Below are 25,584 nucleotides of genomic sequence, written 5' to 3'. Positions count from 1 at the left end.
CACGTTTTCGGCACCCTATATAACTATCTACTCTTGAACACAGGTCCACACGAACTTTTTTCTGATATTGATGTGAAGAATCTGTTCCCAAAATATTGTGACACATTTTTTTTTTAACACCTTGAATAGAATACTTCCATTTTGGATGTAAATAGAACTTCAACACACAATTAAGTGTTCCGTTTCCTCTTTTTCTAGTTCAGATTCCGTCCATTATCTGTAGTGCACAAAGCACAGGAAAGAAAGTTTTGAGTTATATATAGTAATAATGCTAGAGGGTACAAGGGAGCGGCCGCTTACCGGACTACCCCCAGTGATGCTATTGTAATATAGGTCAAGTAATATAAAACTGTTATTTTAGCTACAAAAAAAGTAGCTGCTCCCCAAAATTGTCTCTGCGCCTCCGCTTTTCCATTCCCGAGAAATTAAAGCTGGTGTCTGGTTACTGGCTGTACTAGTTGTATAATAGACTTTCGCGTATTATTGATCTTTTCTTTTTGAATACAGTTAATAAAAATTTGACCAATTGACAACGACAACGATTAATATTTTGTTTTACTGTGTAAATATTTGTTGTGGTCCTACATTGAGGATTAAACTACTTAGAAAAGTAAAAAAATAAGCAAAACAAAACTTTTGGAAAACTTGATTGAAAACAAAAATTCTCTTTTTTTTTTTCTTTTAATCTAACTCGAATGACGTTAAAGAAATCTTTCTTTCACTTTAAACCATATCAATATGTCCGCTAGATGTCACTCTTACTATAAGTTTAATTACTATTCTGAAAATATAGAATCGTTGAGGTGATAGATTCAAATGATTATTGACCATCTGTGCATAAATTGACGAGGAAAGAAGACATTATAATTTTGATCGAGTTCAAAATGTCGTTGCGCAAAAATCGTGAGTTTTATTATATTTCTATGTTATTTATAATGTCAATATAGTACATTAATTTTAGTTATGAACATAAAAACAATTCTGAATGTTATTTCATAGAGCATTACTTTAATTTATATTCATTTTTTTTCATTTCTTATTCATGAACATCATTGTTTATGTTTTCATCATTGTTTATATTTACATTACAAATGTAAACAAGCTGCCATTTTGAAAATTGAAACAAGCTGCCATTTATATATTTCACATAATTTTCGCGGAGTTATTTGTAGTTTAAAAAGTTCAATCTTTGGTATTCCGTCGAAACTGTCATTTCTTTATAATTTCAAGTTTCCTTTAAAATCGAAACAAGTTGCTATTTATATATTCCATATAATTTTCGCGGACATATCTGTAGCTTAAAAAGTACAATGTATGGTATTCTATTCAAGCTTCCATTCCGTTATAATTTGAAGTTTCCTTTAAAATACCGTACTGTCAATATGAAAATATTAATTTGACAGAAAAACAATTCAGGTTTCTGTTTAATTTAGATCCATTGTTTCGTAAAATTCCTAGTATTTATTTATTATGAAATTTCCAAACAGATACATTTTTATTCCCTTGTTGCTCGAGTCTAGTTCAAGAAAGGAAGTAAAGGGAGACAAGAGGATTTTTCATCTTGCTATTAAAGATTTCCAGTCCTTTATTTATTTAGCTAATTACAAGGTATTTTTTTTATCCAGCATCATGGTTTGTTTAAGTCAAATTATGAAAGTATTCAGTTCATAATATCTTATTTTAGGGGCGAGGCATAAATTTGTAAAATTTAGGAATAAATATGTTACTTGATTTAAAAATAGGATTGTATAAATAATAAAGATATATCGGAATCTTTCCTCTCATATGTAGGGGAGAGGGGGGGGACAATTGTACGATTTTTACTTACCCGAGTTTTTAAAAGATATCGTCAGCTTGAGAAACATGATTTTTTTCTACTTAAACTGTAATTCTTTAGCTACATTTACAATGTACAATATTGTTTCTACTAATGTCCTACCTGGAGTAAATTACATTTTACGAAAGGTCTGCAATCTGTACCACTCTTCCCCATGTAGGGGCAGATTGGTACTGGCTTGGGTCACATTGGTACGAGTAAAGTGAAATATCACACAGACTTTTTGATAATAGAAATAACGTAATTTTTTGTTTTATTTTTCCATGAAATATTTTGAGATATAATATTCTATTAAACTTCCACAAATTCAAGTATTTTAACAATAGATTTAAGGACCTACAGCAGCAAAAATGCAAAATAAAAACATGTTTCTTAAAAAGAATGTGAAGATTTGTAAGAATCTTTAGTAATTCAATATATCTAGTTCAACCTGATACAAAAAAGTAAAATAATAAAATAAAATAAAAATCCAATGCTTGCTTGTGTTCTCATCAAAATTTAAAAGTTCCGCAACCTATTTACAAAGATAAAAACGTACTATAAATCAGGGGCGGATCCAGGACCGACTTCTGGGGGGGCGGTGGGTTGTCATACTGCTACTTTTAAGGGCTCCAAACTCTGGGATGGGTTTTATTTATATATATAAAATAAGAAAGTTTCCTCTTCTGGGGGGGAAGCGATCGCCCCCCTGGATTTGCCCCTGCTATAAATGAGGTTCTGTCTCTATAAGGAAAAATAGAAGTAAATAATCCAACGGCTGCCTACAGTTAACAAAATTTTGAAATCTTCATACCTCAACTATAACTGGAAAATACGTTATACTTTTGGTTCGAGCGCCCCCTTGTCTTCAAAGGAGGCGGAGCTTTGTTATTATAAAGGTAACCAAGAAAGTTCTGTCGCCTTTTCACCCACAACCTTCGAACGTCGATATGTCACCTAAGACGTAAATGGAACATCAAAAGTAGTCCCATCAGCATCGACGACCTTCTGCCAACGTTCTGGAAGGCTATGGATTCCATCGCAGTAGAATAGATGATAATCGGATCGTGCAATGTCCGGGGAGTATGGTGGATGCAGTAGTTTCCCATCCAAGGCATAGAATGGAGTACCGGGTCATCCTAACCACGTGGGGCTTAGCGTTGTTCTGTAACAGGAGAACCGCTTTGCGATTCAGATGTGCTGGCTCCAGAGTTTTGAGTTGTTCTTGAATACAAGCCAACTGCTGATATACACAGTTGCATTGATGCTCTGACAAGCTGGAGCAGTTCCCGATGCACGATGCCACGGACATTCCGCCAAACAGACAGGACTTTCTTTTAGTGCAGTGCTGGTTTCGGCTGTTTTTGAAACGGCTGATGGGATGCTAACCAATGATGACGGCACCATGAAGCTTTGTACATGACCCACTTCTCATTATATGGCAACACCCTGTCCAGAAATGGCTCCTTCCTCAAACGAGACAACAAAGAAACACAAGTATCTGCTCGCGTCGCCTTCTGGCCCGGATCCAATCATATTTAACCCATCGACCCAACTTGCAGTGCTTCCCAAGTTGATGGAGGTGCAGCCGAACCGTTTCTTCACTCACACTGAATTGTAGCCTCAGTTTCTTATATGTTTGGCCACTGTTGGCCTTAATTGGTGCCCGAAGATCTTCATTTTGCACGTGTTGCTCTTCCGGCACGTGCTGCGTCTTCCAATGTTTCATCACTGTCTTTAAACTTGTTAAACCGCCGTTGCACTGTCCGCGTAGTCACGACACTCTCACCAAAGGCCTGACATATCTTCTCCCTTGCTACAGCGGCGTTTGACCCCAGTTTGAACTCGTACACCACACTCGCCATTAGGGCTCTCTGTGGAGATCCCACATTCACTCTGTCATTACGCAAGTTCGCTGTGTAACTGAACTGCCACAATCAGGTAGTATGTTGGGTATATCCACACCAACAACTGACCTTCGCCTTATCTCTATTCGTATTCAACTCACGGTGTGAGGGCCAGTTGAACACAGACCTCCACAAAAAGCGACAGAACTTTCTTGGTTACCTTTATAATATTAAAGTTTTAAGAACTTCGGCGAATAACTCAAATAGGTTGCTGAAAGTCGAATAAATATGACGCGAAATTTTGTATTTCGGAGTCGTTATCTGCGGCAGTTAATCCTTAAGGTGGTTCATCTTTTATGCCATATGTTGACAAAACTCAGCCCTCCTAAAATAAATCTGCAACCATTAATACAACTCCTCTCTTAGAAAAGCACTTTCTAAGGCAGCAGAAGCGTATTTTTTGCTAAGAAAAGTCAATATTTCATAAATGTAAGTATGCCTTCCCTAAGATAGGATAGCACGCAGTTTTTTTAAAAGTTTGGATTCAAATACATTAAGTTGGAGAAAGATTTAATCATTATTGAAGCGAAGCTCTCCTTTACTCGACTTAGGCGTTGGGGCTGCAGTGGCCCAGTGGTAGAGCGTTCACCTCTGGGTTGTGGGGTCCTTGGTTCGATACCAGCCCACGCCAAGTGAGCTTTGTGATGGACAAACACCGTGTGCGACGTTTTTCTCGGGGTGCTCCAACTTTCTTCATTCCACTTTTCATTCATTTCTCATAATCACCGTTTCCTTTAGCCTAGCCGACATAACCGTGAGACGTAAGACTTAAAAGATTTCATTTTATATTCGACTTAGGCGTTTGTTTGTCCGGATATTCTTCCAACATGCCTGAACCGTTCTTAAGCAAATTTGACATAGTGACTCAAGAGTGCGCGCTGAGTGTCGTAAGGGGTATGCCGATTGGACATGCCATTGATGAATAATCACTGAAAGACGTAATGCTTATAGACTTAACATTGGAAAAGCGTTAGGGGCGCGAATCCTTATTGTAAACAATGGAAAACAGAATTTTCGGCATTAGAAATAAGGCGAAACTCTTTCCGTTTTGTTCTGCGAAAACAATTTTTTCAAAGCGAAGCTCTTCTTTATTAGACTTAGGCGTTCATTTGTCCGGATACTTTTCTGAGATGCTTCAACCGTTCTTAAGCAAATTTGACATAGTGACTCAAGAGTACGCGCCGCTGAGTATCGTAAGGGGTATGCCGATTGGACATACCATTGAGGACTAATCACCGAATGACGGGATGCTCATAGACTTAACATTGGAAAAGCGTTAGGGGCGCGAATCCTTATTGTAAACAATGGAAAACAGAATTTTCGGCATTAGAAATAAGGCGAAAGTCTTTCCGTTTTGTTCTGCGAAAACAATTTTTTCAAAGCGAAGCTCTTCTTTATTAGACTTAGGCGTTCATTTGTCCGGATACTTCTCTGAGATGCTTGAACCGTTCTTAAGCAAATTTGACATAGTGACTCAAGAGTGCGCGCCGCTGAGTGTCGTAAGGGGTATGCCGATTGGACATACCATTGAGGAATAATCTCCGAATGACGGGATGCTCATAGACTTAACATTGGAAAAGCGTTAGGAGCGCGAATCCTTATTGTAAACAATGGAAACAGAATTTTCGGCATTAGAAATAAGGCGAAACTCTTTCCGTTTTGTTCTGCGAAAACAATTTTTTCAAAGCGAAGCTCTTCTTTATTAGACTTAGGCGTTCATTTGTCCGGATACTTCTCTGAGATGCTTGAACCGTTCTTAAGCAAATTTGACATGATGATTCGAGAGCGCGCGCTGACGTAAGAGTTCGCATGTACTGTACCGGTCGGATATATCAGCGTGAAATATTCATCGAAAAACGGCATGCCTATAGACTTAACTTTGGGAAAGCATTTGGCGCGTGAATCATCATTGTAAACAATGGAAAATAGAATTTTCAGCATTAGAAATAGGTCCGAAGCCCTTTTCGTTTTGTTCTGCGAACACAATTTCTCAAAGCCGTAATGCTTTTCGCTAATCTGCTAAATTCAACTATTTGCACGTCATGTTCTTAAACGAAAACAATTGATGGACTAAAAAATTCTATGAAATAAAATCAATAAAGGTCGGTCGCTTCATTCCAAATTTGCAATTATTGCATATCTATTATATATAATGATTCAATAATTATATATATAAGGGTAATCTTTATTTTTCAAGTTTCGAGGTTTTTTAGGACTCACTCGTGAAAGTGGTTCCTTGTCATATGAATGTAACCCATGAGAAAAATTAGCTCAACTGAATAATATTAAATGGTTCCGTAAACGACTTCAAATCTTCAATGGATTTACAATATACGATATGAGGCAATGGTACAATGTAAGTTCGGAAAGATAATTGTAAGTTAATAAACATTAATACCACGACCGGAAAGTGTTACAGGATCCTGCCCATGAGTTAGACTCTTGCCCGTACGCTTTGTCTATACTCCTACTAATACAGTTAAGCAATTCGTTCTTTTAATTACTTAAATATGGTTATTCTTAAATATCGGGCAATTTGATCCGATTTCCAAAAACATATTCTCTTGTAAAAGCGACACTGAATTTTGAGAGCTGGTTGGTGGGGAGGGGCGAGCTATGTTTCAAAAGGCACAAAGGGCCTGGTTGTGGTATATCTTTATGTCTGTAGTCTGTAATTCCGGTCTTCTGTTTCGTGATGCACAGTTAAGCTTGTCTAATGATGTACAATATCATGTTGTACAATATCAATGATGTTGTTGGTGGTAGTCCTACTTTCTCGAAAATCAATGAAAATTACTCTGTTTTGATCATAGAAGCTGGTTGTTAGTTTGTTATAGGATTTATTGAGATGTGGATTATTTTTCCGAGGAGATTCCGAGTGCGTTTCACTTCATGGACTGTTACTTGATTTTAGGGTCATGAAGAAGCAACTACGCTTCATCTTCAGTGACATTCTGGTCCCCACCAAAGCTTTCAAGACAATTGTCAACAATGCATCATCGTTATTATCTCCTTTGCCAACAGCGAACGAACCCAGTATGCACAGAGTTTTCTATACCCTAACTAGCAGCGTTCACCCCGCTTCGCTGCGGTCACCCCGGAACGCAATAAACTTTGTTACTTAGATAATTTTTACTTTTTCGCTTTCAAGTGATATGATAAAAACCATAGAAGATTGCAGTAAATCTTAACATTATATCGCCTGTCATTTATGTTAACCCGCCCCGCTTCGCTGCGGTCATCCCGGTGCTGGCATATTGTAAAAGTGTCTGTAAAAATAAGCAAATCAATTAAAAAATTTTAAACAGAAGATTCAAGCTATTTTCCGCTGTATATCGCCTGTCATTTATGTTAACCCGCCGAGTGACACGGTCATGCGGGTTGCATATAAATACGTTTATTTTTACCTATGATGAACTAATAACAAAGGATTTGTACGTTATGGACACTTGAATGGTCAATTATCTCAAGACACTGGTAATTAAAAATTAAAGTGATATGATAAAAACCATCTAGGGTCCAAATCCTAATAACCCCCCAAAAATGAAAGAAATTGGTTCAGCCGTATTAGCGTGATGAGCGGACAAAGAATTGTACGTTCTCTTTTATATATATAGATTGCTGAATAATTGTTATAACGCTCTTGTTTGACATTCTTGTGTGTTCCATGCGTTGCCGTATGGTTATGAATCTGTCCTTTTGTAATGAGCTTTCCACGGTTGTATCTTCGTCAGGGTTTGTAATGACTTGAGGTATACCATAACGGGACTTGTTGTATATGCTGGAGGTGCTATACTCTAACACCTGACAACCCACCCACGTACATCGCTACGGTCTATTCAGGTATCAATATACAGTACGAAAAATTTCATGGTGTATATTGAGTTATATCCAACAGTCGATTCAGTCAAATGTGGCTGAGTTATAGTCAATAGTCGACTCAGAAACTATGGATGTTATAGTCAACTATAACTGAGTTATAACAACTGAATCAACAACTGTTGGGTAATGTTGACAGCAGTTAAGTGACACATACTGAAGTACCTGTAAAGAGGAAAGAAAAGCATGGATGGGCAGTTGGCTAGTTAAGATCCTACATTCTGTACACAAATTTCCGTTGATTTGTAATATCAAACAAAACTATTATAGAGGATTATTTACAAATTTTGACTGAATTTCACAATAGTTTTCGTAGTGTTGTCCTAATGATCTTTCTAAAATGAGAACACTAATACAACAATGATCACAGCATCGTTCCATTCAAGCAATGGAGCTTGAAAATATTAATTTCAGTGAAGTACTTAGTTATTACCACTCATTGCTTGCAAAAAATAATAGTGATATTATTACTATATTAGTGAGCTGAGTCGACTATGTTAAATTTATGGTCATAAACGTTAACTCTCAGTTATTATGTTGACTTCATAAAATAGCTCGTTAGCTGAATGAGATTGCCGATACCATTCTTTTTACGCAACACCATAACATAATTTTGAATATCAAATTTATTCAGCTTATTAGCTGCTTAGTCAAAAATTCTTCAATAGCCAACATATTATAATGATAAGGTAACCAAGAAAGTTATGTCCCTTTTTCACCCACAACCTTCGAAAGTCCATATGTCACCTAAGACGCCTGGAAGATTAAAAATAGTCCCCATCAGCATCGACGACCTTTTGCCAACGTTCTGGAAGGCCATGGATACCATTGCGATAGAACTTGGTGGACCGTGAAACGAAGGAGGTATCAGGTGCATTTTGCACCTGGGATTTGAACTGGTGACCTCTAAGGTGATTGTCCAGGAAATACCACAGGTGATAATCGGGGCGGTACAATGTTTGGAGAGTGTGGCGGATGCAATAGTGTTTCCCATCCAAGGCGTAGAATAGTGTCCCGGGTCATCCTAGCCACGTGGGGCTTAGCGTTGTCCTGTAACAGAAGGACCCCTTTGTGATTCAGAAGTACTGCCTCCAGAGTTTTGAGTTTTTCTTGAACACGGCTCAACTGCTCACAGTACACATTTGCATTGATGCTTTGACATGCTAGTGGCAGCTTCCAATGCACGATGCCGCGGGCAGTGCACCAAACACACAGGAGGACCTTCTGGTGCAAGCCAGTTTCTGCTGTTTTGGAACCGGTTCACGGGATGTTAACCAATGATGACGGCGCCGTGGAACTTCGTACATGACCCACTTCTTACCACATGTCAACACCCTGTTCAGAAATGTCTCCTTCCTCAGACGAGACAGCAAACAACCTCAGGTCTTTGCTAGTGATGCCTTCTGGGCCGCAGCAGGCACGTAGCCAAGGGGGGGTCCAGGGTGTCCGGAATCCCCCCTTCGAGACCAGAAATGAAAAAAATTAAGGAAGGATAAAACAAAATGAAATGACAAAAAGAAGGATCAGCGTTAAAAATTAAAAAGAAAACTACAGGAAACTTATGCTTACTCTTTCTTATGAGGAGATTTGTGTTACTTGCAATATGGTGGCGAGGTAAGCGAGGTATTCTGGAAGAGTCAGGGAATTTGAAATTCCGAGAAAAGTTATGGAATTCTCAGAATTCCTGCTACTAGTCAGGGAGATTTCAAGCTTTCGAAAGCATAAGTGCCGTTGTGTAACATCATGGACATGGATAACTTTTCGTCATCGCATCCTTGCAGTATCAAACATGTTATTTCAAGGACAATTTTCTGTTGCTCCTTTAACCTGTCATTTGGAACCGACAGTAGTTGACGGAATTATATATATATATATATATATATATATATATGTTGAAAGAAAGTTCTGTTAGCATTTGATTCAACAGAAAAAGGAACGCATATATTGTAAAACTAGTTGAATATACACATGCTTCGCACAGGGGCTGTATTTGGAAGTCAACGCCTATGGGAGTATCACCATTGATCTCAGCGACCGCGAGAACTATGGATTTGATACCAATATCGGTCATTTTGGGCTATTTTTTTTTTTTACATGTCTCGGTATCCACCCCCCGCTGACTCCCGGCCCGCATACTTGCAAGTCATCGCTAATGGAAGTGTCACCATTGATTTCAACGACCGCGAAAACTATGGCTTTGACACTAATATCGGTCATTTTGGATTACTTTTATATGTCTTGGTATATCACCCCCTCTCCGGTGACCCCCGGCCCGGAGTCGAATAGCGTGAATTTGGCAGTTAATGCGACTGGAGTTTCACCATTGATTTCAGCGACCGCGAAAATATAAATTCGACACTAATAGCTCAAGTGGTAGAGCGTTGGCTTCGCATTCGGGAGGTCGTGGCTTCGAACCCCGCTGCCTACCATCTTGACTGAAGTTTTCCAGGGTTTTCCTCAGTCCTACCGGGCAAATGCCGGGATGGCACCTACTAAACAGGTCCTGGCCAATACCTTCCCAAATCCTTTCCATTGTTAATGTTGTTGGATATGTTAATGTTGTTGGATATTCAATGTAAAATGGCCTCTGAGCTGTATCTGGTGATTGTTAAATAAATAAATAAATATCGGTCATTTTCTACTACTTTTACATGTCCCGGTAAACGTCCCCCTGAGATCCCCGGGTTCGAATTTCGACAAAAACGTTTAACTCTAGTCTGAAGCCTGGACCAAGGTATTCGTGACTAAAATTTGGTAACTCTCGGTCAATTTGACGGGTTTCCAAGCCGGTTCCGGTAAACGCCTTCCTGAGACCCGACTGTTTCGAAATTAAAAAAAAATGCTTCGTCTTGATCCGGGGCCTGGGCCAAGGTACCCCTGACCAAAATTTGGTAACTCTCGGTCCACTCGTCTGGTCCCCATGCCGCACACAGTCAGACAGACAGACAAACACACAAACTCTTTATTTTATTTATATTAGAAGATAGTTTACAAGACAGTATTCAGTATGTACTTTTTATAATAATTGAGGTCATAACGAAAGAAAAATTCTTATATTTGAATAAACAGGAGAAGGACGTAAATATTGCAAAATCTTTTTCAATTTTTTTTATTATTTTGCTCGAAATTTCTTCATAGTTGGTTATTAAAATACTTGCCAACATATCCTCATTACATTGTCCTAACAAACCAATATATGTTGATACTAAAGTAGTTTAGACTGATCGAGCTCCTGAGCCTTCAGAATTTCATGTCACTCCCCCCGCTCCCCCGTTACGAAATCCTGGCTAAACGAACTAATATATGTTCCAGTAAAATAGTTTAGAGTGATCGAGCCGCTTTTGTGATGACCGCAGTATTTCATGTCATGGACCCCCCCCCCTTCACGAAATCCTGGCTACGTGCCTGGTCGCAGTCAAATCATGTGAGACCCATCGTCCCAACTTGTAGTGTTTCCGAATGGTTTCTGACTCACACTGAATTGTAGTCCCAGTTCCTCATATGTGTAGCCACTGTTCGTCTCAATTGCTGCCTGAATATCTTGATTTTGTACGTGTTGGTCTTCTGACACGTGGTGCGTCTTCGAGTGTTTCGTCACCGTCCTTAAACTTGTTAAATCACCGCTGCACTATCCACGTATTCACGGCACCCTCACCAAAGGCCTGGTATATCTTCCACTCCGCTGCAGCGGCGTTTGACCCCAGTTTAAACTCGTACAGCATACACGCCCTTATGGTGCTTTGTGGAGATCCCATGTACACTCTGTCACTCTGTCCTTACGCAAGTTCACGGTGTAATTGAACTGCCACAACCAGGTAGTATGTTGGATATACCCACACCAACAACTGACCTTCGCCTTATCTCCATTCGCATTCAACTCACGGTGTGAGGGCCAATTGAACACAGACCTCCACAAAAAGTGACAGAACTTTCATGGTTACCTTTATAAAAGACAGACGACTTTCTGCAGGGAGCTCAGGTGATTCAGAGTCCCCGTTAAGCTGTACCTCTCGAATAGCCATGCTACTGAATAGCCACGCTAAACAACCAATCAATCAACAAACCAAAGACAGGTAGACTCGTAAATGTAGCTATGTGAAATAGGTTCCTGTGTCCAAACAAGGAAAACGCATGTGCCGAGTGGAATCGGCTCTCAGATATGTGGGTTAGCTACGAAAATAGCAGGTTTGGAGACGAATAAACAGTTCTTGAAAATTACTTCTTTAGAGAGTAAATTTTGACAGAAAATCCTTGTCTTCCAGGTTAGGATTGACGTCAGGTTGATAACTGGTTGTAAAACATCTGTTATATCAAATATAAATAATAATAATAATAATAATAATAATAATAATAATAATAATAATAATAATAATAATAATAATAATAATAATAATAATAATAATAATAATAATAATAAAAACATGAATAAGACACATGCTAGAGCGTACTTCAGAAGCGACGCCGCGAATCGATTGCCTTTAGTTGAGCACCCCTTAAGAATGGACGGAAGGGGTTAAAGAAAAGAATTCACAAACAGCAGAAAATTAGAACGTGGAATCTCGGGTCCATGATAGGTAGGAATTACGAACTATCAGAAACGGTGGCAAGAAAAGTAAGCATAGTATGCATCCAGGAGACAAAATCTAAAGATAAAAAAAAAAAAAAAAAATGGAAATAAACAAGCTTTTACATATGGAATATAAATATATATCTACATATGGAACAACAACAGAAAGAATTGCGTTGGAATTGTCTTGGATAAGAAATGAAAGAGAACGTGGTGGACCTGAAGAAAGTAAATGGTACAATTATGAGGGACAAGCTCGTATTAGGGGAAACAGATAGTCTGAATGTAATCAGCGTCTATGCCTCACAAGTTGGATGTGATGAAGTTACAAAGAAAGAATTTTGGATGGAGGTTGATAATACATTGCAGAGCTGTTCGATACGTGAAAAGCGGGATATCTAATAAGTATGCAGGACGATCAAGATTAGGATATAAAAGAATACATGGAGGATATGGATGGGAAGACAAAAATAAGGAAGGTGAGAACATACTACAATTGGCGGAGACCTACAATCTCGCTATCCTGAATACACCTTATAAAAAGAAAGAAAAATGCCTTATTACGTATAAGAGTGGCACTTTAAGATCTCAGGTTAAGTACATTTTGTCGAGGAGGAAAAACCTACGAGACGCAAAGGACTGCAAAGTAACACCAGGTGAGAGCCTAAAGAAGCAATAGAATCTCGTGGTCACTGATATCTACATCAAGGAAAAAGTAAGAAGGTGGGGACAAAAAGTTTCTGTACGAACAAAGTGAGGAAAACTGGATGAGACAAATGCTGGAAAGATTCGACAAAAATTGATCACATCAAAAATTTATTGCAAATAAAAGGCGAAATGAAAGAAGAGTGGATCAAGGCATCGATAGTACTTAGGGAAGCAGTGAGAAAAGTTTTGAGGGAATCAAAACAAAGAGGTCTTATTGATAAAGAAACGTGGTGATGGTTTAAAGAAGTTTAAAGAGCTGCAAGAGAAAAAGGGGACGATACAAAAAGTGGTAGAACTCGGGAAATCAACAAGACCTGAAAAATTATAAGGAAGCTAAAAGAAACGTCAAGAAGTAGCAAAAGACAAGGTTTAAGATGAGATGTACAACAAACAGGAAACAAAAGATGGAGAAAAGATGATTTACAAGCTTTCGAAGGTAAGAGAGAAGCAAACAGAGAAAAGGGTATATTTCCCATGAGCGGTGCTTTAAGAATGGAAATTACAAAGTTTTAGCAAGTGAGGATAAGATACAGAGACGATGGAAGGAGTATTTCCAAAAACCTCTCAATGAAGAAAACCTAGGGTAGCTTGTGAAATTCTACTTGATGAATCAGGGACTTGGTGAGCTGTGAATGTGGTACAAGTGGAAAATGCAATGAAAAAATTTTAAAAAAAATGTAGTTAAGCCCCAGGACAGAACAATATCACTATCAAAGCAAGTTTAGGTAAGGAAAGACTGCAGTGGGTTGCTTGATTTTTAATCGGATATCGGAAACTAGAAAATGTCAAAAGAATAGAGAAGCAACTACATTATACCGGTGTTTAAAAACAAAAGAGATGCATGAGAATGTGACAACTAAGGAGAACAAAACTCATGAGCCATGCAATGAAGCTCTGGGAGAGAGTGATAAAAGCAAGATTGAGGAAAGAGACCGAAATAACAAGGAACCAATTTGGTTGCATACCAAGCTGGTCGAGAGTGGATGCGGTATTTACATTTAGGATGCTAATGGAAAAGAACGGAGAATACCAGAAGGATCTCTGTATAGTATTCATCGACCTAGATAACGAGTACGATAGAGTGCCACGGAATCTTATTTGAGGGGCACTGAAAATGTATATGAGCACATTCATCTGTATAATTCGAGATATATAAAATGGATGTAGGCAATATATTCATTCTGTAGTCACAGTCCTACGTAAGGTAGGATTTTTTTTTACCCCCGTTGTTGTAATGTACGGCCTTGTTTCAAAAACGTGGTCATCTCCCTATATTTCAGAAGATCTTTATGCTTACTCGTAGAGGATATAAATCTAACAAAATTCTAATATTCTTTAGCCTATTGAGAGATTGTCCGCTTTATGCAGAGTCGTTTTGACGTATGATTAGCGTCATTCTAATCGCCAGACTACTGCAGGACATATACGTTAATCGAACTCTTTAATATGGCTCTAGTCCAGGGTCATCATTTCAGACTTCGCTTGGGGGGTGCAAGAGCACTACCGACATAAGACTTTTACGTTTTGTACTAGTATATTAGTAGGCAATCTATTAAAGTCTATGTATTCCTCAAATTCTTGGGGGGGGGGCAATTTCCCCCTCCTGCCTCCCTAAATGACGCCCCTGGTCTAATCGCGCTTCAAAACGACTCTGCATAAGGATCTGTTTCTTTAAGTCAAAGCATTACCCACTACAGTTGCGGGAATATGGTCCTTAAAAGGAAGAAAAGCGAACATTAAAAAGATATTAAAGCAATAGAATATAAGTAGAAAACAATTCTTCCCGGTGTGAATTGGAGTCTCCCGTAACATGTTCCCCGGACTACTCTCTATTCTAACTATGTATGATTTTGTTTCAGGTGATGTGTTAATTTCGTCTGATACCTCAATGTTCAAACGTCTTTGTGAGGTCAGCAAAAATATCTACAGCGATAGTCAAGCGACGCCGATAGAAGTCTTGTCGGCAGACATGGTAGTCAACACAGATAGTCAGGCAATTCTGCCAGATACAACGTATAGTTCCTCACTCCCTAAGCCTCCTCCACCAACACCTAATACTCCAAAATACAGAAGGAACATGTCGGAGCCTGATTTGTCGGCTTTAAATTTGCATACATGTTGTGATCGGGATGTAGAATCCACTCTTTTGTATGCTGCAAGAGAACTTCAATGCTTGGGTTTTACTGGTAAGCTGAGTGTACTTTTGTAATCTTGGTTCGGGTTATAATTTAATATGTTTCGAGCTACAAAACTTGACTTTTTGCCTTCATACAGCGAACCATTATTATGGGGAAGTAGGTGTTGCTAACGGGGCAGCTTCAAACATCACACATTTGATTACGTTGCCTGCCCTCTCAACTGCGAATATCGCTGCAACTCGCAGGTGGGTGGTAGGAGTCACGATAAAGATGAAGAGTAGACGTTTTCTGAAGGGGTAGATGGCCTATACGAGGGGGAGTCCGAAAATAAGTTGCCTCTCTCGTTTTCCACAGGAAAGCGAACGGCAATGGAGGACTTCTGATCTCGCATCCAATGACTTCCATCTGTTTCCGGCTTTGAAGAAGACTCTCAACGGCAGGCGCTTTGGAAGCAATGCTGAAGTCACAGAAACTGTTCGATGCTTTTTCCGTATGTAGAGCCCTGAATTTTATCTGGAAGGGTTTCTTGAAGCTTATAGACCGCGGCCGGTATGTCAAATGTCTAAATGTACATGGTACTTATGTGGAAAAATAAAGATATGACTGATCTTGAATGTCACATGCTATTTTTGGTCTTGCCTCCCTACCTCTGTCTACAGTCGCCTGAGAAAACTTATTTTCAGACTCCCCCTCGTATGTGAGTCCAATATTTGTTTAGTTTTGTATAAAATATGTATACAACATATACTAACAAAGTGTAGGAATAATTCTTCATATCAAAATAAGACAAAAAGTCTATGAATTTGTGGGGAAAAGTGCAGTTTTAGAGCTAGGGCTGTCCAAAATACTGAAAAAGCTCAACTTCAACACGCGCTATTTCGAATTCGAAAAACTGTGAAGAGGCAGTCTTTATCAGCGTAAAGGAACTCATATATATGCAATCCACAAATTCATATGTCATCAATATACAGTGGGTGTTCAAGGGATTCCTTACAGTGTGTAATTCTCAGATTTGCTCTCAACAGAATTCTAAGATATGGTCTGATTTTAAGGTGGGCCCAAAATAGGTAGAAAGGTAAGCCTAGCTAACAGTGTACACGGAATGCTTTGACTGGAAATCGGAAGTGTTAGCGACCGCCAGTTGAAAGGTTGAAAGAAAACATCGCAACCCGTAGGACCATGGTACTGGCGGTCCCTAACACTTTCGACTTCCGGTCAAAGCATTCCGTAGTCATTACTGTGTAGGTTTACATTTTGCCTATTTTCGACCTATGAAATCATGCCATGAAATAAAACAATATCTGGAAAACTGACGAAAGCATGTCTGAAAAGTATAAACTGTAAGGAATACCTTGTACACTCATTGCACATTGATAAAATGTGCATTTTTTTGAATTGCGCAGAGCTTTCCTACAAGTTTGGACACTCCTAGCTCTAAAACGATGCACTTTTCTCCACAGGTCCATACGAACTTTTGTCTTATTTTGATGTGAGAAATCACTTTCCACAATTTGTATAGTTCATTAATACCATATATATATATATATATATATATATATAATAACAAATCCACATCATTTCATTTGTTACTTATTTTGGGTTTGTGAGTGTTTTGTTCAGTTAATTTAGGTTGTTATTAATTTTTTCTTAGTTTAAGAATTTTTACTTTGTGGAAATTAAATCTTGTTTGATATAATTTTAATATTATATAATACAAAATAAGCAACAAAATTTGTTAGTAACATTTGTAAATTTCGATCCACGATGTGTACCTACGACTATCGAGATCTCGATTTGGTTCTATCGTTAAATTGTTTCGTGTTGACAGCAGTTAAATCACCACAAATGATATCACTCTTTAATGTACTTTTTGTTTAATTAATTCATAACTTCTTTTGAACTGCAAAATTTTTAATATTTAATACCCAAATTTAATTACAGTAGCACCACGTCTTCTAAAAGTATTGAATCTTTCACACACGAGATGGCGTTAATGTCCCAAACCTCAGGGTATTTAAGTTACAGCTAATCAGGTGTAACAAATTTCACAGTTGACAGCTAAAACTAGCAGTGGGCAAGGTTGGAATTCTTAGAATTATACGTAACGTATTGTGTGAAGTGAAGGTGAATGAACTTTCTATAAATCTGTTCTATATTTTACACTTAAATTTCAATAAGGGTGCAAATGCCGCGCAGGGCCGTAAATAAATTTGTGCTGGTTATTGTGAGATACGTCATCAAAAACACCAGCCGCAAAATTGTTCAGTCGCTTTCGCTCTGGAAATTACGATGTCCAAAAACGCTTCTCGTAGTATGCAACCAATCATAGGAAAAGTGGAAGACATCCTGGCAAAAGTCAACTAAGACCGGCATGTAATTAGTCATGACAATGCCAGTGATCTCGTCACCAAACGATGTTAGGCTAGTTTTAGACGGAAGCATTTATCGTAGCATTTCTCGTAGCAGATGTGTTGCCAAAAATTTCATATAATATTCTATGGCATCAAAAGTATATGGTGTTTTTAAACGGTAGCATTTTGATAAGTATCTGTCGTGACGTAGCAAACAAATCACTGGAGAAGAGCGCAATTATGGCTCCGAAATTAAGCTATAGTAATGAGGTAGCTAAAGCTATAGTAATTGTAACAACAGTTCTCGCCGGTCATATTAAAAAACGAAAATCACAAAGAAGTATGTGGGCAAAGAACATCCCTACTCCAACTCATTTTTCTTTACTACAATTTGTGGTAGTCAGCGCCACCACATCGTCCCAGGCTTCTGAAACGTCTCTGGATGGTTCCCAGATTTCTCGCCAGGTGGCAGCGCAGGATCCGGCCAAGGAAGCTGTATACATCAGAGTGAGAAGAGCCCTTCTTCTTCACGTGGGACCCGAGCAGAGAACATCAACAGTGGAAGCAGCGGAAGGGTCGGAATCAGTACAAGGGGGCACCGGAGACCAGGATCTGGGAATATCAAGTGCATGGAGTGAAACCAAGTGCGACGAGAATTATAGACTCAGTTATTTTTTTTGTGAAGTGCAATGGACAGCTGGACGTCATGATAAGTATCCTATCTACCTCATTATACCTGCACAGTCTGTATCCGATACTCATAAATATTTTTATAAAATATATATCAAATATTTAAACCTTGATTCTCATTTAAAAATAATATTGGATACCACCTCACCACTCCACGCGCCATCTGCGCAACTAAGGAATATGCACCCTCACATTTGCTCGAGCGTAAATGCGACGGTGACAAATTCAATCTTCCACACAAAACAAAGAGCATGGATATTTGGCACACAATCTTTCGCTTCTTTTTAACATACCACGGCGCTGCAAACTGACCAGAAATGCTGGGGAAAATGCTACGAAATAGAGCAGGTTCTATCGACTAGAAATGCCATAGGATATGCCATGGTATGGGAAATGCTATAGCATTTGCTACTTTACACGATAGGATGTTGATGATACGATTTTTGCTACGATAAATGCTTCCGTCTAAAACTAGCCTTAAGCTATTCGGTGAAAATTGGCTACAAAAAGAAGATCAACGTTTGGGTGCCACATGAGCTAACTCAAAAACATTTACTCGATCGTGAGAATCCCTACTGAATCCTGCCGAACTTGAGCTATTTCTGAAGCGGTTGCTCACGAGTGATGAAAAGTGGATAATCTACGACAATGCGCAAGAAAGATCGTGGTCGTAGCAAGAAGCTCCACAATCTGTGGTAAAGCCCACACTGACGTCCAGAAATGATACACTGTGCATTCGGCGGCATTGGAAGGGAATCGTGCATCATAAGCTGCTCCCTCCGGACAGAACGATACACTCGTCGGAGCTGTCCTGTCGACAATTAGTTCGAGTGCGCCTAATAGTAGAAAAGAAACGTCCGAACTGGTAAACGAAAAGGGTGCCTATACCATGCTGACACGAGAGACCTCATACATCTTTAACGACTCATCAGAAATGGAGAGAAAAAGTTGGAAGGTTTTAATGTATTCACCGTATATCTCGGATCTGGCACCGTAAGACTATCATTTGTTTCTGTCTCCGCAGAGCTCACTGAATGATCTTAGGTTCATTTCAAAAGAGGTCTATGGAAACTATACGATAATTTTTTGACCTGAAGACATAGAAGTTTCATAGCGATGGAAGTATGGTGTTCCCGGGAAAATGGCAGAAAGTAATAGAATAAAATGGTAGATATATGGTTTCGTAATGTAATTTTCAAATAAAAATAAATGTATTCTCAATTTTAACCTTCAAGGGCTCAATACTTTTTAAACAACCTATGAAATTAATTTACAAGGCAGATTCACTTTGAAAAAGCAGGGGATATTGAACTTCACAAGACTTGAAGAAGAAATCAGTGAAATAACATTCTTAAAATTCTAATTCATTTCAAGAAAAACAGAAAATTATGAATGAATGGACTAAAGAACAATGGCTTACGTTTAGGTTAATCATGGCTTAGTTTAATCATCTCTCTTCTTTAGCCTAAAGAGCATAAAAGTGGCTCGTTAAATTAAAGATTTCATTTCATCCTTCCTTCGTAGCACATGCAGTAATAACTAATGTAACTAATAACTAATGACTAATAACTCATTCGTATAGCGTGTTCAGTCAAATCTCCTTAGTTTCAATTAATCATAGGGAAAAAAGTATAAATGATAGGGCAATGAAATTTCAGAAAATTCAATAAAAACTCATAGGGTCTTATACAGAGTTGTTCTGACGCGTGATTAGTGCAATAGTAAAGCATTCGGCTAACATATGTTGCCTGCAGTAGTCAGACCCTTAGTATGACGCTAATGATACGTCAAAACGACACTGCATAAGACCCATAAATTTTATTTTCCACACTAGGTGCACTGAAAGTTTCGGGAAAATAACAGAACGCAAGAACATCAAAGTATAGCAATATTTTATTGCCTTTCAAAGTACCCCCTCTGTGCAGCAGTGCATTGTTTCATGCGATAGAACCATATCTTGAAACAGTTATGTCACTACGAAGTTGGTGCCTGTGAAACATGCAGTTTGTGTGCCTCGATGGCTTCTTCTGGAGTGCAGAAGCGCTTCCCACGCAACATGTTCTTGATTATTGGGAACAAAAAGAAATCACTGGGAGCTAAATCAGGGGAATAAGCCTGATGTGTCATGACTTCAACGTTTTCCTAGTCCAGAAAATCACTTGTGGCAGCTGCTATGTGCGAGCTGACGTTGTCGTGATGCAGAATGATTCGACAGTTGAAGTTGTACTGTCTGCTCACATTCAGTACTTCCTGATAGACATATAGTTATATACCATTCTGCATTGACTGTTCTACGATTCTTCAATGGGAAAGTTGCAATATGACCTGATTTATCAAAAATGATGCCATAATTTGTTTGGAGAAGCTGGTGCACGAAAAAAAAACTTCAATTGGTTTAGGTTCATTGCGGAACATCCACGCAACAGATTGTCGCTTTGTTTCCGGTTCGTATGCATAAATCCACGTTTCATCATCTGATACGATGTTAAACACCAAATTATATTATCCAGACTTGAACCGTTTCATCATAATTTTGCACTATTTCACACGGGCGTCTTTTTGTGCTTGAGTTAAATTGAGTGGGATCCAACGATCTCAAAGTTTTTTCACACCTAATTGATCATACAACATTGTTTGTATTTGGCTCATGCCAATGCCCAGGGTCCCCTGAATTTCGCGATAAGTCACATGTCGATCAGTGCTAATTAATTCAGAAACAGCTTCAATGTTTTTGAGCACAATGGCTGTCGATGGATGATCTGCACGATCCTCATTACTCAAGCTGACCCGACTACATCTGAATTCCTGAAAGTTGTCGTTTGGGATGGGGCTTCACCAGGAAAAGTAGCTGTCATCCGACGAACACACTTGTGTTAATCCTTGGCGAAAATCGTAATAAATCATGGCACGGAAGTGGTCTCTCGTCAGGTCCATTTTTGATCAGACCTCTAGTATGTAGTTTTATTGCAACATGTGATCATATCGGGTGATACTGTGGCTCATTTTCTGTTAAAAGATTGTTTCTTGGTACATTCACCATAAATTTGGGGAAGTGTACATTTTACCAAACCATAAATTTGGGAATTGTCAAAAATTTTTTTAAAAAATTGTGATTGTTTTCTAGGACTCGGATATATACTTTTTGTAAATTTGGATGCTCCAACCTGTGTCCTTTCATTGATAAAAATTGTCAAAAAAAAAAAAAAATGGAGAGATTTTAGTAGTACTAATTTATCTTCTAAGATGTACTTTTATTGCAAGAGACGATTATATCGATGGATACAGGGCTCATTTGCTTTCAAAAGACGGTGGTCCCATGGTGTATGTATCTCAAATTTTGGGAGAGATACACTTGGCCTATCTTTAAAATTTCGAATTGTCAAAAAATAAAAATGGTAATTATTCTTTACGTCTCGAGTATATGGGATTGCAGTGTCGGGCATTGGCGGAAAGTTATATTTGATGCAATCTGATTGGTGGGTCACTGCCTCATATTAACTACAAATTTTGGACTTGAATTTGTATATCAATAGATTTCAATTTGAATTATATTCCCAAAATTTAGAAAACAAATTGAAAGTTATGAATTTGGCATTCAATTTTTTATTTAAAACTTGATAGATAATTATTAAAACGTACTATATATCAATAGTATCACTTCCCTATCAAATTTCTAGTCAAAAATTTCAATGCCATGTTCATACCTGCCAAATTTGACTCCTATATTTTGGAAGCGAATATGACCTAAGCCGTGATGGCCTCAATATGTAAAAAAAAATCAACAGAGAATATCATGAACTAAAGTTTTTCTTTGAAAAGATTTGTAGCTACTGAAATTGATTTAATTTGAAAATGTTTGTTCTGAAAATTTTTGCACTCACTAAAAATTTTATTGTTTGAAAAAAAAATCACTCATTGATATTCTTAGTTCGAAAACTTTGTTTAGAATCTTAGTTTTAATTTTTTTAGTTTCAAAATTTTTGCACTCACTGAAATTTTTGCATCTTTTTCTTTCTTTGTTTTGTAAACTTTAAATTATAGTGAATAGTACAGTTCAGATGAGTGTGACTACTGACCTCAGAAATTTGAATTTTTGGTAGTTTTTTACCCATAGAAAGGGACAAAATTGATCACCTGAACTTACAGAGGTACGTATCCTTTTACTATAACACCCTATCCAATTTTTAGTTTTGGCAATTTCTGAAATTTTAGAGGTGATCTCATGAACTCCTCTCAGAATTTTAGAGGGGGCTTCAATGTACCATGTTCAATGAAAAGATTAATTACATCATATAACCATATAATGTAATTAAGTGTCAAAGAGGGTAAATTTGGTCAAAAACCTCCGAAGTTGAAATATTTGCCAATTTTTACCCATGAAAGGGAATAAAATGGAGTATCCAAACTTACAGAGGTTCTATATCCTGGTTCTATACTACCATATTAAATTTTTACTGTTAACAGTTTTCAAAATTTAGAAGTAGGTCCTACTTCTGATCCATCAGTCTGGGCCAAAGACCATGGGTCTTGAGCCAGAGGCCTCCAAGAATTTTACTCACTCGACTAGATGACAAGCTCCATATACTACTGCCGTGTTCTCTTCAACATGTCCCATATTATTGTTGCAATCGTATCAAGGATTCTTAACTCTGGAATGTTATTCACTGGTGCAACTCCTTCGTACACTTGTCTGAAATTTCGTTGCGTAAAGTCAGATTTTGGCTCAGTACTTCATACCGCACTATCGCCTGTACGCGACGAGGGTTACGCTGCGTAGTGAGCAAATGGACAACTTCATGAAAAGGAAAGTAGAAGATTTGGCCTTTCATGTGGTGTTACAGTTATTCACAATGCCTCGTACATCGTTCACAGTAATTAATTGAAATTCAGGAGATTTGAACGGAACATCCTGTATATCTTCAAATCAAAAACTCTGAGTATGAAAGAAATCAGAGATAACTTACTCCACTACTAGTATGATTACTATAAATAAATTTAATCCTTTGTTCTTCTAGAGGAAGGAAAACACAGAGAAGGAGGCGAAGGAGAAGATGATAAAGAACGGGGAAAAAAGAAAGAAGAAAAAGGTGACGATGGACATCCCACAATTCTTCGTAAAAACCATCATCCTGAAAGTATTCCAATGACTATCTCGACGCCATTTGCAGCTACTTCTCCCAGCCAATTGTCTTTGGTTGCAGCTATGACAGGTGTTCCTGAAAGACCAGAAAACCTGATTTCTTCCCTAACATCAACACCTCCTCCTTCCCCCTCGAGTGATGTTATCACTAGTTCTAGATCCACTCCAAATTTTACGAGTGTTTACGATTTGGCCGTGAGAAATACAATTGGCCAGTCGCCTTCACTGTATGAGGTGTTTAGTGAGACATCCACCATTGGATACGGTAAACCTGAGTTAGATTACACCACTAAACTATTGTATTTAGCTGCTCGCAAAATTGCCATCTTGGCCAAGAAAGTTCAAGAGACAAATATTAGATCAGTAAGTAATCAAGAACCTCAGGTGGTCTCATCGCCTGAGAGTTCACCTTAAGTTTTTTTGGTATTTCTGTTTGAAACAAAGTTCACTCTTTAATGTATTAAACGCTGTACAAAATATATTTAGTTCAATAAAAAAAATATTCATCTACTACATCTTACGGTGTTCAAAGTTGTTCATATTTCTTTTGCATGCATTAGAGTAAACAAATGGGCAAAGTTTATAATAATAGCTATGCGATGTACCCTTGAAATTGAATGATTCTTCAGTGTTTCTTCCAGGCATACTCCCAGAGATGCTCATAGATTTTCATCGACTTCTTCTCCCTAAGCTTACTGTGATTAAACATCACTCTTGGTTGGTTGATTTGGAATTTAGCGTTCCTTTCAGTAGCAAGGTTATATGAGACGTAAACCTACAGCTTAATCTTGGATCGGAATTACCTGAGCTCCTACCGAGTCTCGAACTCGAGTCTCCTGCGCCCAAAGTACGAACCATGTAGCCAGCAGGGTTCGTTATTTCTCACTCCTTTGCAAAGCACATCCTTTAACTAATTGTATCCTAGTGCAGCCGCCTCACATTTTTGCAATGAGCTTTGGAGAAAATGTTCTGGAAGAAACACTGTGCTGCTTTGTAGTTAAGTGGCTGAATGCATGCTGTTCTGGGTTCGATTACTGACGGGGTAGAAGTCGCTCACACCAGAAACGTTGCTCTACTGGAGTTGTAAATAGAAAAAAATTGTTTCACTTTTAAAAAAAACTTCACGAGTCGCATTTTTTCTAAAATAAAGTTTTTTTTAAAGATAAATTTGAGAAATGTCTATAAAAACAAGCAGAAATCAAAATGGTGCTTAGAATATGCAGGGAATAGCTTATTTATAAAATAAAGAGCAATAAAATCTTAACGCTCCACACATTCATACCGTAAAAAGTCTCAAGCGAATTTCACCAATGAGAAAAACATCAGAGCAATTTATGCCGGGGAGGTCATTTTGTTGGTTGGTAGTACTGAATATGTAGAAGCTGCATTAAAAAAAAAAAAAAAATGGTAGGAGAAATTTATTGTGATAAATATATAACTACTTACCTTGGCTAGTTTTCAACATAATCACCATGAACCTCCAGACATTTCTAGTAGCTTGGCACGAACTTCTGTATAGTCTTGTGAAAAATCTGCCGCATGAGAGTGCAACCAATCCAGAACTGATGTCTTTAGTTTTTCACTGTCGTTGAAACGCTTCGATGCAACCCACTTTTCCAGGTGAAGAAATAGGAAAAAATCGTTGGAGCCAAGGCCAGGGCTTAAAGATGATTGAATAGTTCCTGTTGAAATCTTTGACTAGCAGCTGTGTATGGAGGGTGTTGTCACGGATCAGAGGAATTCCAGAACGTAGCATTTCTCTCCGTCGATTCTGGATGGCACGTTGCAGATTACTCAGTGTTTGACAATACATATTTGATGTAATTTTTCGTCATGGTTCCAAGAATTCCACAAGAATCACATCCTTTTGGTCCCAAAACACAATGGCCATGATTTTGTGAACTGATGGGTGTTTGAATTTCTTCGCTAAAGGATAACTAGACTGCCGCCATTGGATTTGATTGCTGCTTCGACTCCCCAGTAGCATACGATATCTAGATTTCATTCCCCGTCACTATGTGAGAAGAGAGACCATCCTCATTCTCACCCCTCCCTCCTAGAGGGCCAAAAAATTACATGAAGCTGTCATTCTTTTCTCTTTGAACGTCTGTCAGAACTTTTGACATCCACATCACACACAGTTTGTGATAACCCAGCTTCTCAGTCATAATTTGATGCAAGATTTTTTTTTTTTATGACAGCTACAGAATTAATCTAAAATGGAAACGTGGTCTAAGTCATCGTTAGACACTACTGGCCCTAAGCGGAGTCGTTTTTAGCATCGTATTAAGAATTCGGCTAACGCACGATGCTAACTACCCTTATTTAGAAACACACTAGTGTCAATTACCCGCTTCGCTAAGTTAAAATAAGAAAATTACGAAAAGT

General features: G+C 38.2%; 1 protein-coding gene across 1 annotated transcript; it reads left to right on the top strand.

Moving 5' to 3' along the window:
* The first annotated feature begins 786 nt into the window (after positions 1-786).
* LOC145661956 (uncharacterized) lies at positions 787-23,701 on the top strand. The gene is made up of 3 exons (XM_081727307.1): positions 787-903; positions 14,737-15,063; positions 23,072-23,701. Exons 1-3 carry the CDS (start codon positions 885-887, stop codon positions 23,608-23,610), a joined length of 885 nt encoding a protein of 294 aa, XP_081583433.1. The 5' UTR covers positions 787-884; the 3' UTR covers positions 23,611-23,701.
* The last annotated feature ends 1,883 nt before the right edge of the window (positions 23,702-25,584 follow it).

This window comes from Thermobia domestica, chromosome 10, assembly GCF_964235325.1.
Source record: "Thermobia domestica chromosome 10, izTheDome1.hap1.1, whole genome shotgun sequence".
Taxonomy (NCBI): domain Eukaryota; kingdom Metazoa; phylum Arthropoda; class Insecta; order Zygentoma; family Lepismatidae; genus Thermobia; species Thermobia domestica.
This window is presented reverse-complemented; position numbering and strand designations above follow the sequence as displayed.

Excerpts from the sequence above, each read along its gene's own strand:
- LOC145661956 (XM_081727307.1), top strand. Across the intron at positions 15,064-23,071 it reads TCAATGCTTGGGTTTTACTG|AGGAAGGAAAACACAGAGAA; the intron begins GTAAGCTGAGTG and ends TTGTTCTTCTAG.